Source organism: Scophthalmus maximus, chromosome 12 (assembly GCF_022379125.1).
Source record: "Scophthalmus maximus strain ysfricsl-2021 chromosome 12, ASM2237912v1, whole genome shotgun sequence".
NCBI lineage: Eukaryota > Metazoa > Chordata > Actinopteri > Pleuronectiformes > Scophthalmidae > Scophthalmus > Scophthalmus maximus.
This window is the reverse complement of record NC_061526.1, coordinates 5924767-5937702: the sequence shown is the minus strand read 5'-3', so window position 1 is coordinate 5937702 and position 12936 is coordinate 5924767. Positions and strand designations below refer to the sequence as shown.

Below are 12936 nucleotides of genomic sequence, written 5' to 3'. Positions count from 1 at the left end.
GCTTTAACATGAGGAATATTAATGTGTAATCAGCGCGAAGAAAGGGAACACATCTGTTACATCCTGGACAAATGTCATCAGACGGTAATTTGAGGTTATTGTATAATCCGGCAGAACAGCGATTTCGTTGTCTGATCTTGTTGTCGTCTTCTGATACAGTATATTGCTGCAGCCAGTGACCCACGCAGAGACAGTAAATTTTCTCACACTTGTTAAAGAGATTTCTTCCTGACCTTATTTATTTCTTTGCACATTGGATGACACTTATTTGCAGAGCATCAAGGCTCGAAGAGATAAACAGAAAAACAATTTCAGACAGTTTTTTTTCCAGCAATATTCATTCCATCCACAAAAAAATATATAAACATCTTCTGAGGGGTTTCTGTGCTTTCGAAGGGTCAAAATTCTGCACTAGATGTGTGTGACACTTGTTTTCAAGTTTTCACCACAATCGCATTAAAACATTAACAATATCATGAGGTCAAAAACCTGTCGATGGCACTGGATGAGGTCACCACAGTCATTCGGAGTAATCCTCTGGGTGGGAACCATTAATATTTCTTTTGCCAAATTTTTAGCCATTGCATCCAATAGTTGCCAAGGTAGAACCATCCCCGCATTCATAACGTAGCTGAGGGAGGAGTGGGCTAATATGATCAAGTGCTTGTTTCATCCTCCTGGTGGGAAACTGTAGTCCTCTCCTATTCCACCCGTCCTGCTTTTACTGGCCTCCAAAACTTGTTTACAATCAAAATTAAGTCTTAAATGTTTTCCTAAAAATTACAATAGTGTCACGAGTTACACTACAGTTGCAAAATAGAAATCAACTTTCAGTTCCAATGTCTCAAAGCTGCCACTTCAGCTTGACTTTTTTTGTTTTTTCTTTTTTACAGTTGTCGCTTATCTGCCCCGTTATGAATAAACTAGCAAAAGCACACGGCCTTCTTTTAAAAAAAATTGCGTCCATCTCTTCTGCACAGTCTGCCGTGTCATCACTTGCTCATCCCACCTCCCTGGAAAGCACGTATAAAAAGAAAAGAAAAGTTATGGGCTTCTTTCCAGGTATCGCATAAAGTTTTGCTTTTATGGACAGAGCTAATTTGACATTGACACCTAAAACACACAAACTCATGAGCAACTGATGCTCGGCCAAGTGAGCTGTAAACATGAGCTCTGCAAACAGCCCAGCCATAAACGGAGACATTTATGGTCGGACAGGATGTGGGGTATTTCAGAGCGCCCCAGGCGGAGGTGAGATAGATGAGGCAGGCCAGTCTAGATTGGAATTTTTTTTTTAATCATGTGTTCCGTCAGTATCTTTGAGCATGATTGATTTTCTCTCCGCTTTGTTATTCTGAAGCAAACAGAGTGGTAATAAACATATAATTTCAGTGGGTTCATTTACACAATGGACTTTGATTTAAACCAAGAGGGAAACATAGGAAACTTGTCTAGAACGCTTCCGGTCATTAGTGTAAAACTCACAAAATGTCTCAGTTGTTATTGTTGGAAACGATATTTGCAGTCTTTGTTCAAAACGATAAAGGAAGTACACAGTTTACTGCACTTTTTAAAATAAAGGAGCAGGTTAATGGCTCTTTAACCGACATGAAGCCTTTTCATAACACTCCTCTCGGGTGCTATCGGGGACAAATGAAAATTTTCCATGATAACATTCTCTGTAATCTCTTTATTTCATCACCGATAATTGTTCAGCATAAGCACAGTGCGTCTCTGTTTAGGAACGCTTGGTCCAAATCACGTATTTAATGATTTATTAAAGGTGGTGGGTTATTTTTCTATTCTCTATAGATATAGATTGAATGTAGCTTTCAATTAAATCGCACTACTTTTGCTGTGTTGCTTGGTCTCAGATCGGGTTCACTTTGGGTGAACTGATCGGTGCAGCTATTTCTGGAACCGCAGTCTCGACCTTTTTTTAAAATACAGATGAGTTTATTGGTTGATCAACCTCCTCGCCTCTGCACACGTTGTCTGACAATGCAGGTTAAGATTTGGATCGACATTGTCAGCGCGGTAAACTCCGTGTGCCCTGGATTTGGCCACAGTGACCCAGCAGCTATCAGGGGGATTACTAATGACACACACACACACACACACACACACACACACACACACACAAACACATAGACTACACAGCAGGAACTGGGTAACCTTTGTCTTAGTCTGCTGCTCGTATAGCTGCGACTTTGGTCCTTAAATCAAATCAGTTAGGCGCTGACAACTTTCCAAATAGTATAAAATGCCGGGCTGAGGCCCTGGGTGACTGTGACCTTGGGTCTTGTGGCCTTGAGCCATTCAAACCAATAAAATGAATAAAGTTGATCAATTCTCCTCGGAAAAAAAAAAAGGTCGAATGGCATCAATTCTTTGGGATCAGAAAAAAAAAGAGACGTTGAATGTGTCACAGTGAAAACGTGCAGTGTCATTAAGAGCAACACATGAACGACCGTTGGACCCTGAGAGTCGTGAGCCAATAAACACATGCTCAGTTTCAGGGGTGTAAAATTCAAAAAAAAGAAAGTGTGTGTGTGTGTATGGTATGTGTGTGTGTTTGTCAGGAGAGGGGGAGGAGAGAAAGCAACTCATAAATGATTATACATATCTGCCGAACTGAACACATCTCACAAGCACCGCACACTCTCTCACACACACACACACACACAAACACACATACACTCATCAAACCTCATAAACCTCATAAAACTCACCAAGCATTTCTAACGATCTCAATTGAATTATCAAAAAAAAAAGAAAAGAAAAAAGTTTGGGATCTGGATATACTTTTCGTTTGACTGCTGGACCAGAGGAGGGGAGATGGATCCGACCGTGGAAGTGGTGGCTTTGATTTTGGGGTTCGTCGCGTGGGTGATGGTGGGGATCGCCCTGCCCAACCGCTACTGGAGGACCTCCACCGTCGACGGGAACGTCATCACCACCTCCACCATCTACGAAAACTTGTGGATGTCCTGCGCGACAGATTCCACCGGGGTCCACAACTGCAGGGAGTTCCCCTCGCTGCTCGCTTTGAATGGTATGTCGACCCCCCCCAAAAATTGTACAATTTAGGATTTGATGACTTTGACTTTTTAAAAAATGAAGAAAACAAAAGATTAGCATGTGCTTCTTGTTCTGTAAAGGACAATTTCGAGATTTAGTAGGTCCTTGCGGGCAGAAGGCAGGTGGCAAGATGGTGAATCCAGCCGCTGATCGTTTATTTCCACCCCATCTCCAGGTTACATCCAGGCGTCTCGTGCCCTGATGATCTCTTCCATAGTGTTTGGCTCCTTTGGACTGGTGGCGGCCCTGATAGGAATACAGTGTTCGAAGGCAGGAGGGGATAACCATGTTCTCAAGGGGAGGATTGCTGGCACTGCTGGAGTCTTATTCATACTTCAAGGTAATAAAAAAGAAAGAAGAAAATGCTTGAATAATGAAAAACAGCTACCCTAAAAATACAGTATATAATGGAACGTCTCCTCAGACTAAATAATGACCAAGTTACCACACATTCAAATCAACCGTCCTTAAATGTCCCACACTTTCTTTCTCACTTGGTAAAGAGCATTTATCTTTTCTATCCAAAAGGTCTGTGCACACTGGTGTCTGTGTCCTGGTACGCCTTCAATATCACCCAGGAGTTCTTTGACCCCTTCTACCCCGGGACAAGGTAAGACAGTGGTGGCCGACCGGAGAGGGGACGACGACCACACCTGACCTGAACGCTCACACGGGTGTCGGCTCACCGCGCTCCGCTTGTGTGTTGCAGGTACGAAATAGGAGAGGCGCTGTACATCGGCTGGTGCTCCTCTGTGCTCGCCATCGCCGGGGGGACCTGTCTCACCTGCTCCTGCAAACTGGGCACGGAGGAAAAATAGTAAGTTCAGTTTGGATTGTTTGAGCCGTCTTCGTCTACCAAATCACAACACGACGCAGTGTCCCACATAGTTTTTTCTCCTTTTTTTTGTGGTAAATGCTAGCTGATAATTCAACATCACAATTAACCAATATTGTTTGTGAATTGCAATTAGCTAAAACTCAATGCAATGATATCTAATCACTTCCGAGGCTCTCTAGATCCCTCCAGCTTAAAATGTAGAGGACGGAAATAAAGATTTGCCATCAAAATCAATTCAAATGTCGAAAAAGGAATTGTGATGTCATTTTTCAAAAATGTCAACGATTATCTTATGCAATTCAGTATAAAACTGTGAAAAAAACCATGAACTTTAAAATTGTTAATCTACTTGTGGGATGTAACCCGAGCTTCTTCTGGATGTCGCCATCTGCACTTGTTGATAGCGCCCACCCATCTAAACTCACGTGTTTATGACATAGAATTTTTTTTTATCAAGTTCGATACCAAAAGGGTTGGGTGACTACAATATAAATCAGAGGCACGTGGTGGTTTATTAGTCGTAATTAGTTGATTAAAAAGTTCAAGGGTAGTTGAAAGGTTATATATATACGAGATCTACAACGTCAATATGGCAGCAAATAACTGTCTTCCGTAAAGATATAGTGGAGTAATGAAGTCACAGTCTGCTCTTTGTTTTGGTAGCCCCGTCAGGCAAGCATCCATGTTACTGCACGTGACACGTCCCCTCCCCACATTTACTAACCAGGGGTGACACAGTCATTTTACAGTTACAACAATGCTGAGAGCGTCCGGTCCTGAGCTCTTTCAAAACCTCCATTTTTAATATACAGTCTGTATGTGTTAAAGCCACATATTTAGGATTTGAAAATCTCGGCATTTGGCGCCCCCCAGTGGTATGACAAAAAAAGGACCCTGCTGAGAATAATGGGCTGATTGTGTAATATGCCGAGGGACAGTTTTTACATGTCACAGTTGGAAAAGCACAAGAGTAAATATGCCTGAGCTCTGTTTAGATGCTTCCTTTTTATTGCGCATGCTGGACACTTGAATGTAATGGAGCCATTAAATGTTAATGTCGGGTAACATGTCGGCTGTGGAACATCCTGATTGAAAGCTGTTCAAATCTGATCTACGTGAACAAATCGAATATCTACTTTGTGTCACTGACGTTGGTTGAACTGTCTTTTTTTTTGCAGCCCTTTGCCTTATCAAACCAGGGGAACTGTATATTCTGGACCTGCTCCGACCAGAAGCGTGGCCGCCAGCACTTACGGCCGAAATGCTTATGTTTGAAGATCAGCAGAACTATGTTGATCAAATTTCTTACCAATGACTGGGGGTGAACTTTGTCATCACATCAGTTTCTGTCGATGCTCCCAACAGGTCTCTCTGTTTAGTTTGTGGAAGTTTTTTTTTATGTCCATGACTGAAGCTATTGGTCCTTCAAATGCTCCCTGACGGAAGCACACAGCGCTACCGAACTGTATATAACCACAATAGCAAGTGTGAATTCTGTAAAAAAATGAATCCATTGACACAATGTTGTAAAAGTTGTACAAAGCTGAGCTGCTTATCACTGTTTTTAAGGCACAACCATACTAGACGTTTGCAGTGATTTTATTTATGTTCCTGTGATGATGTTGGCATGAATACATATTGAATATTGTCACTTATTCAGAAAGAAAATTCAATCTTTTATGATTTCATATACACTTTTGGGCGATTTGTACGGGGAAGGTCAAAAGTGTGACACTTCAGATATTTCTCTGTTGTTTTATACATTTATTTTAGATAGTACCTGTGTTAGACGGTGAGGACAAGTTTGTTGAGATGATATTTCGTTTGTTTTTTACGTTCGCACACAATAAAATGTGTTATACTTAACATTTTGGTGTTTCTTTTCTCTTCCACAAACAGATGTACCCCACACAGAGCTTTTTAACACTACATTGATTGAATATAATATATTTTTAATGCATTTCATTTAAACAACATTCAGCAATGTATTCATTTCTTTTAGATACATATTTCAACTTCTTTAGTCATTTTCGCATTGTCAGGTTGATAGCATCTTCCTGGTTACATTTTGGTTTTTCCACATCACCTGGCAACTGCAGTGAGAGGTAGTTTAACTGCAAAATTAATCAAAGTAACCGATCCGTTTGGTCGAAAATCTATAATAAATCTAGGTCGTGTGTGTTGATGCGTATCACGGGCGTGCCATCACAGTTAAAATAGTCCCTCCAATGAGAGAAGCCCACGTTTCTAGACAAACACGGATGTGCGGCTGTGTGGACCAATCACAGAGATGTAGGACAGAAAAGGGAGGGCGGTGACTAAAGGTTTCGTCTTCTAAGTGTTCAAGTCGCCAATTGTTGCGCTGCTCCGTCTTCATTCTACGTGAATGGTTTTTAAATTAATGTAAAGACCACTTATTCTTGTTTCAGTGGTAAAAGCTTTATTAAACGATATTTTTTTTGGGAGGAGGGGGGGAACCCTTCAGCGGCGTATCTTATTTCCACACGGAACACTGTCGCACAGGGATCGTAAATACACCGTCGTCGCTGCCCCCTTCGATCGGTCCGGAAGGCGGTAGAGGAAACGATGAGGATTTGACAAAGAAAACAATCCGCCCGTTTCAATGAAACAACCCGGCGTTCTGTCTCGAGGTGAAAGCAGAGCCGTCGACTTCCCCGGCGCCGGTGTCAGAAAGTGAAGAGCTTCCGCAATGGAGTCGTGTCGGCGGACCGGACTCAGCGGGGTCCTGTGCTCCCTGTCACTGCTGTGTGTCATCCTGGACATCCAACTGGACGGTAATACTGGCTTTACACTCGATACCAGTTTCTTTTTTTCAAAGAGCCGCCTCAAACGAAAACCTCCTCAAACATCTTTGACGCTGCTAGCTGCTTAAAGTTCCTCAAAAACTGAGGCGGAACGTTAGCTAGTCCGGGTCACATTTGTGGCCCGCCCCTCCAAAATAAAAGCCGCTGCCTCGTCGTTATTCTAGTGTAAAAGATGATCATGTGGGGAAGTGAAACCTCGAGGTGACACAAAGGTCACAAAGTGTTGAGCAAATGTAATACCTGACTAATGCATATACCTTATCATCTTGATCCTAAACCTGCTACATAGCTATAAAGTAGAAATGGCAACCCTATACAAATCTGATATGAAGACTTAATTTAGTCGGTGCCTGTGTTCTTCCTTCCCTGCTGCACACTAGAATCAGAATGCAAAGCTAATGAGCAGCATTTGACCATATCTACATCACCTTTTTTTGAAACATACTCCCATGGCTTTATTTAATACTTGTCTCACTCACAAATGAGTGTGATTGGCTCTTTAATTTAAAGAAATGTGTAGTAATTTTAAATGTAATAGATCACAATTAGGTCTTAGGTTCAAAGACATTGATTGTGTTTTGAGTTAAAGATGTGAAACTAGAGCAACAATTTAGCAGGTGCAACTCACTGAGAGATTAGAGTCTGAAAAGTTAAACCTTTTGCTCTGCTGTTACAGTTCCATTGCCCTCTCGTTGTCAGCAATGTGTTTTCCCGGCGAGGCTCAAGATGAGTTTTGTGTTACAGGCGTCTTGGGGGCGACCCGCGTCGAGATCGAGCACCACTTGGAAATGGGCCGCAAGCTTTTGGCGGCCGGTCAGCTGGCCGAGGCCTTGTCCCACTACCACTCGGCTGTGGGTAAGGTTACACACGCCGACCCACAGACAGACACACACACACACACATATATTTATACTTTCACCACTGGCTGACATTTTCAGTCTGTATCTTTGCCCTGATATAATGCTTGTCCTTTCCTATCCTCGCTGCTGTTTGGTATAGAAATTGTAGTTGTTCAGTGTTCTTGATGTTTTTTTTCCAGAGGGAGACTCCAAGAATTACCTGACCTACTACAAGCGAGCTGCGGTCTTCCTGGCTATGGGGAAATCCAAATCTGCCCTGCCGGACCTGACCAGAGCCATCCAGCTCAAGCCTGACTTTTTGGCTGTAAGCGCACCTGCTCACCAGAAAGATTATCAGTCTCAAGAATATTGTATATTCATTATTTTACCCTCACACCTCCTCCCTTCATGTTCCTCCGTTTTCAGGCCAGGTTGCAGAGGGGGAATATCCTGCTGAAGCAGGGCAACACGCTGGAGGCCAGGGAGGACTTTGAAGCAGTGGTCAGTTTAATGATACGCTCCTAGACTCGCCAATCCTAAAGCTATTTATGTTGTTAATGGAGTATTCTACCGTTTTTTGTTTGTTTTTTTCTTTCAGCTGCAGCGCTCTCCAGACCACGACGAAGCTCACAACCAGCTCTCGAGAGCAAAGGAGCTGGAGGAGCTGCAGGAGGAGTCCCACGCTGCTTACCACCAAGGGGACTACAGCACTGCCATTGCCGTGCTGGAGAGAGTTATAGAGGTGTGTGTCAGCTGTGTAGCGGGGTGTGCAGAGAGGGTCCGGTGGTGGAGGTTGGCTCAGAGTCCTCTAATATGATTATCAATAAAAGTGTGACTTTAGACTGTGTAACATTTATTACTATTTTCTCTGTTGAGTTAAATTACACTTTTCTGTTCGACATCCTTCTCCAGGTCGCTCCTTGGGACCCCGAGTCGCGGGAGCTCCGTGCGGAATGCTACATCCGAATGGGCGATCCGCAAAAAGCCATCCAGGATCTGACTCCGACGACGAGGCTGCGCAACGACAACCGTGCCGCCTTCCTGAAGCTCAGCACACTGCATTATAGCCTGGGAGAACACCACGAGTCACTCAAGTGAGCTTTGTTGCTTGCGATAAGAAAACATGAGTCATATGCAAATTAGCTCATTGTCTTCCTTTTCTTCCTGCATTTGTTTTAAAGTCAAAATACACAGTACTTGCGCACCCTACTCCGCTCCACTCAACCCAATCTATCCGTCCCTCTCTGTGCAGTCATGTCCGGGAGTGTCTGAAGCTCGACCAGGACGACAAGGAGTGTTTCAGCCACTACAAGCAGGTGAAAAAACTCAGCAAGCAGCTGGACTCGGCAGAGGAGCTCATTCAGGAGGAGAGGTCAGTCCTTGGTGCACTTTTCCCTCCTAAATTACTATCTTGATTTTTACCATGTGTGATAAAGAAGATAATTCAGTGATTCAAAGCACGTTGTATATCGTTTCATACATTCAAATATTATTCCTTATCTGAATTTTGCATGTCATAGCTGCTCTTTTCATATCTGTTTTGCTTCCTGCTCACTGAAAAGGCTGTATGATAGGAAAGAACACTTTTTGAATTGAATTCATGGATTCACCCCGTTCGATTGATTCCCTCCCAACAATCAGGTATGAGGAGGCCATTGATAAGTACGAATTGGTGATGAAAACGGAACCTAATGTTTTATACTACACCAACTTGGCCAGAGAGAGGATCTGCTTCTGCCTCGTCAAGGTGAGTGAGAGAGTGAGATCCTCTGTCTGCGAATTTAAAGCTCTAGGAAATGTTAAAATAAATTGTTATCTGCTAAGAGAGAGATTTATGACATGACATGAGTTAAGTTTTTTTTAATATAATGCAGTTTTTTAAAGGGATGTTTCAGATTTAGTTTTTGACAGTCCCTGTGCCCTGTTGGGCCACTTTGTGTCTTAGATTTTAGTTTTTTTCCCCCTAAAACAATTTGTGCTTCACTCCAATACCAGATCAAGTCGGCTCCGGAGGCGATAGACGTGTGCTCGGAGGCCCATCAGCGAGCCCCCCGCAACGCCAACATCCTCCGAGACCGAGCGGAGGCGTTCATCCTCAACCAGGAATACGAGAAAGGTAACAGCAGTCGTGCGTCTCGACAACCATAAACTGCAGCAAAACTGGTTTGCAATTTTCTTAAAAGAATCTTTGTTAGTCTTAAGCACCAGTACTGGTTTAACAGGAGGCAGAGCTGTCATGGTATACTCTCTAACTTTGGGAATTCGTTGTTATTTTTTTCTTTAAATACCTGTTTCGCTGCAGCGGTGGAGGACTATCAGGAGGCGAGAGAGTTCGATAGTGACAGCAACGAAATCAGAGAAGGATTGGAGCGAGCACAGAAACTGCTCAAACTCTCTCGCAAGAGAGACTACTATAAAATCCTCGGTGTCGGCAGGTAACCACCTAGTTTTATTACAGATATAGTAGTGTCTGACATCCAACTACAAATCACGGTGACGCCATCTCATCCTTTTCCTCAGGAATGCCAACAAGCAGGAGATCATCAAGGCATACAGGAAGCTGGCACAGCAGTGGCATCCGGACAACTTCCAGTCGGAGACGGAGAAGAAGGAGGCGGAAAAGAAATTTATCGACATTGCTTCGGCTAAAGAGGTCCTAACCGACCCAGGTCAGGAGCTGAATGAGTTACAGTTGCTTTATTTTATCATTTTAGGAATCTAGCTAGCGGACACACAGTGTAATTTTCAAGGGTTCAGTAGATCGGGTCTGCTCCCTGATCTCTCTTGAAAAGAAGAACTCTTTTCTGGGAAATCACTTGGAACAAGTTACACAAATATCTCATTTAAAAGAATCACAGCAAATTTGTGGAAATATTCTCATTTGCTTTCTTTCTGAGAGTTTTTATTTGTGAAAGTTGACATCACAGCCAGAAGCTTCTTAGCTTCAATCAACATGGAAGTTGGACACAGTTAACTTAGCACTGTCCAAAGAAACAGAATACACCAACCACCATTTCTGAAGTTTACTGATTTTATTTTATTTGTACAAAAAATGGCAAGTGTACCAGATCAATTCTAAGTAAGTTAAGCAAACCAGCTGCTGGGCTGCAGCTTTGTTATTAACAGACAAACATGAGAGTGGTATCGTATTGGTCTTCTCATCTTACTCTCAGCAAAAAAGCGAACTGACGTATTTCCCCAAATGTCAAAATATTCCTTTCATCAGAGGTTTAATAGTCCTTATTGGCTCCAACAAAAAGAGACGGAGAGAGTAAGTTATAAAAGTCAGATATCTCAGCACTAATTAGAGGCAAATACTAGATACTCGGATGTTAAAGACAATTATTTGACCGTCAGTAAAGCAGACTATAAAAAGGTTGTTCCATAGTTGAAGTATCCCCTAAAAAGGTTGTTCCATAGTTGAAGTATCCCCAAAAAAGGAGAGTATTGTCTGTTCTGATAATCTGTATAATTATGAGAGAATTGAAGGTTGTTCTGCTTTAAAGTGAAACAGGTTATCTCAGTTTGCGTCCCAGAATCCAAATGTCTGCATCAAGTGAAGCACTTTTTGATTTGTCTTTTGTTGTCTTAAAATTTTTGCCTCCCTCCTTCCCCGTTGTTTTCGTCAGAAATGAGGCAGAAGTTTGACGCCGGCGAGGATCCCCTTGACCCGGAGAACCAGCAAGGTGGTGGTGGTGGAGGACAGCAGGGCTGGCCTTTTCACTTCAACCCCTTCGAGTCCGGGGGCAGCTACCACTTCAAGTTCCAGTACAACTAGACAAAGGAAGATGACTTTTACGAACACAGAGGGCGGCGGGGAGGGGTGGGCGACATTTTTCCGGATCGGATGGGACATAGGGAGAAGATCTGTGGCGCTTTTACGGAGAAGTCTTCCTCCAGAACTTGTGCTTCTGCCTGGAAACCGTTCCGTGGGTTACTTGAACCTTTTGATTTTTGTTTTCATGCTGTGTCTGGACAGCAGAGGTTTGAGCTTTTAAGTCAAAAAGAAGCTGGACTTAACCACAAAAACTAAGGACCTTATTGAACTTGTGGCACCCGATGAGCTAACGTGTTGTTATCTTGTGTCAACATTTCAGGTCCTTAGGAATGGAAAAGTGATGGTTGAAAAAGCAGTCACTGGACTTGGGATTGTCTGCTCTTATTACTTTATTTTTTTGTGCCATTTATTTTAAAAACTTTATTGAAGAACTCCTTTTTATTAAAAAAAAAATTGCAGTTGCTCCAGCTTGGACATTACATAGATTGCTGTCGGTTTTCATCGCAGCATTCTTTAGAGCAATTAAATGTTGACTGATCTTGGTCTATATTCGTCTTGACCATGTCAAAGGAGCTCTACACGAGGAAACAATATTCTCCTTGTTGGGCTTCTACATTAACGATAAGTGGACAAGATTTTAGCACGAGGTGTAAAAGTTCTGAAATCCTATGGATCTTGAATCATCGTAGTCGCTCTGTGATTTTGCTTTTGTTTTTATTGGAATGATGTGTGATGTCTTCATTTGGGTAGAAATATACTGTCCACGGACAATACATCCAAACTGCAAACATTATGGGTGTAACCGAAATTTGAAAAGTGGGTCAAAATGCTAGAAATAACCGACGTAGTTCACTATTTATTGTGCAAAGGCGTGGCAACCGATGACTGAGTGAAGAACTGTAATATTTCCTTCTCTCTCTCTCTCTCTCCCTCCCTTATAACTCATGTCTTTGGAAACTGGCACTTTTAAAAACCACTCCACATGTTCTCCACTCCTGAAATGTTACTGCAGGCTTTAAAAGAAGAGGAAAAAAAAGTCTTTTACAAACCGAGTGTGTCTTCAGTGGCTATCTGATAGCCTCCATATACGAATAGGTCTAACAAAAATATGTGGAATGTTACAGAGTTGGGAGCTTGCACACCTGAGGCGCAACTGTGTGCAAATCACAAACGATTTAATTGGAGATTAGTCCCAACAGGTGGCACTGAGAGGCACACTTGTTGGAGATGAAGGCGTAACAAAGTGCAACTTTGCGACAAGGCGGTAGGTTTTACTGACCACACAGCTGTTTAACTAAAACTGACAATTCTTTTTTTAAAGATTTTATTCTCTTTTATTTAGCACAAATTAAGTTATATTTTTCTCTATCTTATGGACTGTAACTGCTTTGAATCCCTTCTACTTCTCGACCACGTGAACCAATGTGACAAGCTCTTTGTATTTAAATTGGACTGTTCGGTTTCTGGGGGTTTTCCTGTCGTTAGGGGCACTGATTTTTTTTTTTTTTGGTTGCCAAACTGAATCATGCTCAAGTGTATTAAAATATTGAAACAATCCCTTTACTCAATATTCTG

General features: G+C 42.4%; 2 protein-coding genes across 2 annotated transcripts; both read left to right on the top strand.

Annotated features, from left to right (window-relative positions):
* Positions 1-2633: 2633 nt before the first annotated feature.
* Positions 2634-5785, top strand: cldn15a (claudin 15a). Its single transcript, XM_035619616.2, has 5 exons — positions 2634-3055; positions 3257-3421; positions 3610-3691; positions 3791-3898; positions 5098-5785. The coding sequence occupies exons 1-5, from the start codon at positions 2839-2841 to the stop codon at positions 5192-5194; spliced, it is 669 nt and encodes a 222-aa protein (XP_035475509.1). The 5' UTR covers positions 2634-2838; the 3' UTR covers positions 5195-5785.
* A 446-nt stretch (positions 5786-6231) lies between these two features.
* Positions 6232-12916, top strand: dnajc3b (DnaJ (Hsp40) homolog, subfamily C, member 3b). The gene is made up of 12 exons (XM_035619513.2): positions 6232-6714; positions 7489-7599; positions 7784-7908; positions 8010-8084; positions 8182-8325; positions 8496-8677; positions 8836-8955; positions 9225-9330; positions 9579-9699; positions 9886-10018; positions 10104-10252; positions 11213-12916. The coding sequence occupies exons 1-12, from the start codon at positions 6630-6632 to the stop codon at positions 11359-11361; spliced, it is 1500 nt and encodes a 499-aa protein (XP_035475406.1). The 5' UTR covers positions 6232-6629; the 3' UTR covers positions 11362-12916.
* Positions 12917-12936: the final 20 nt, after the last annotated feature.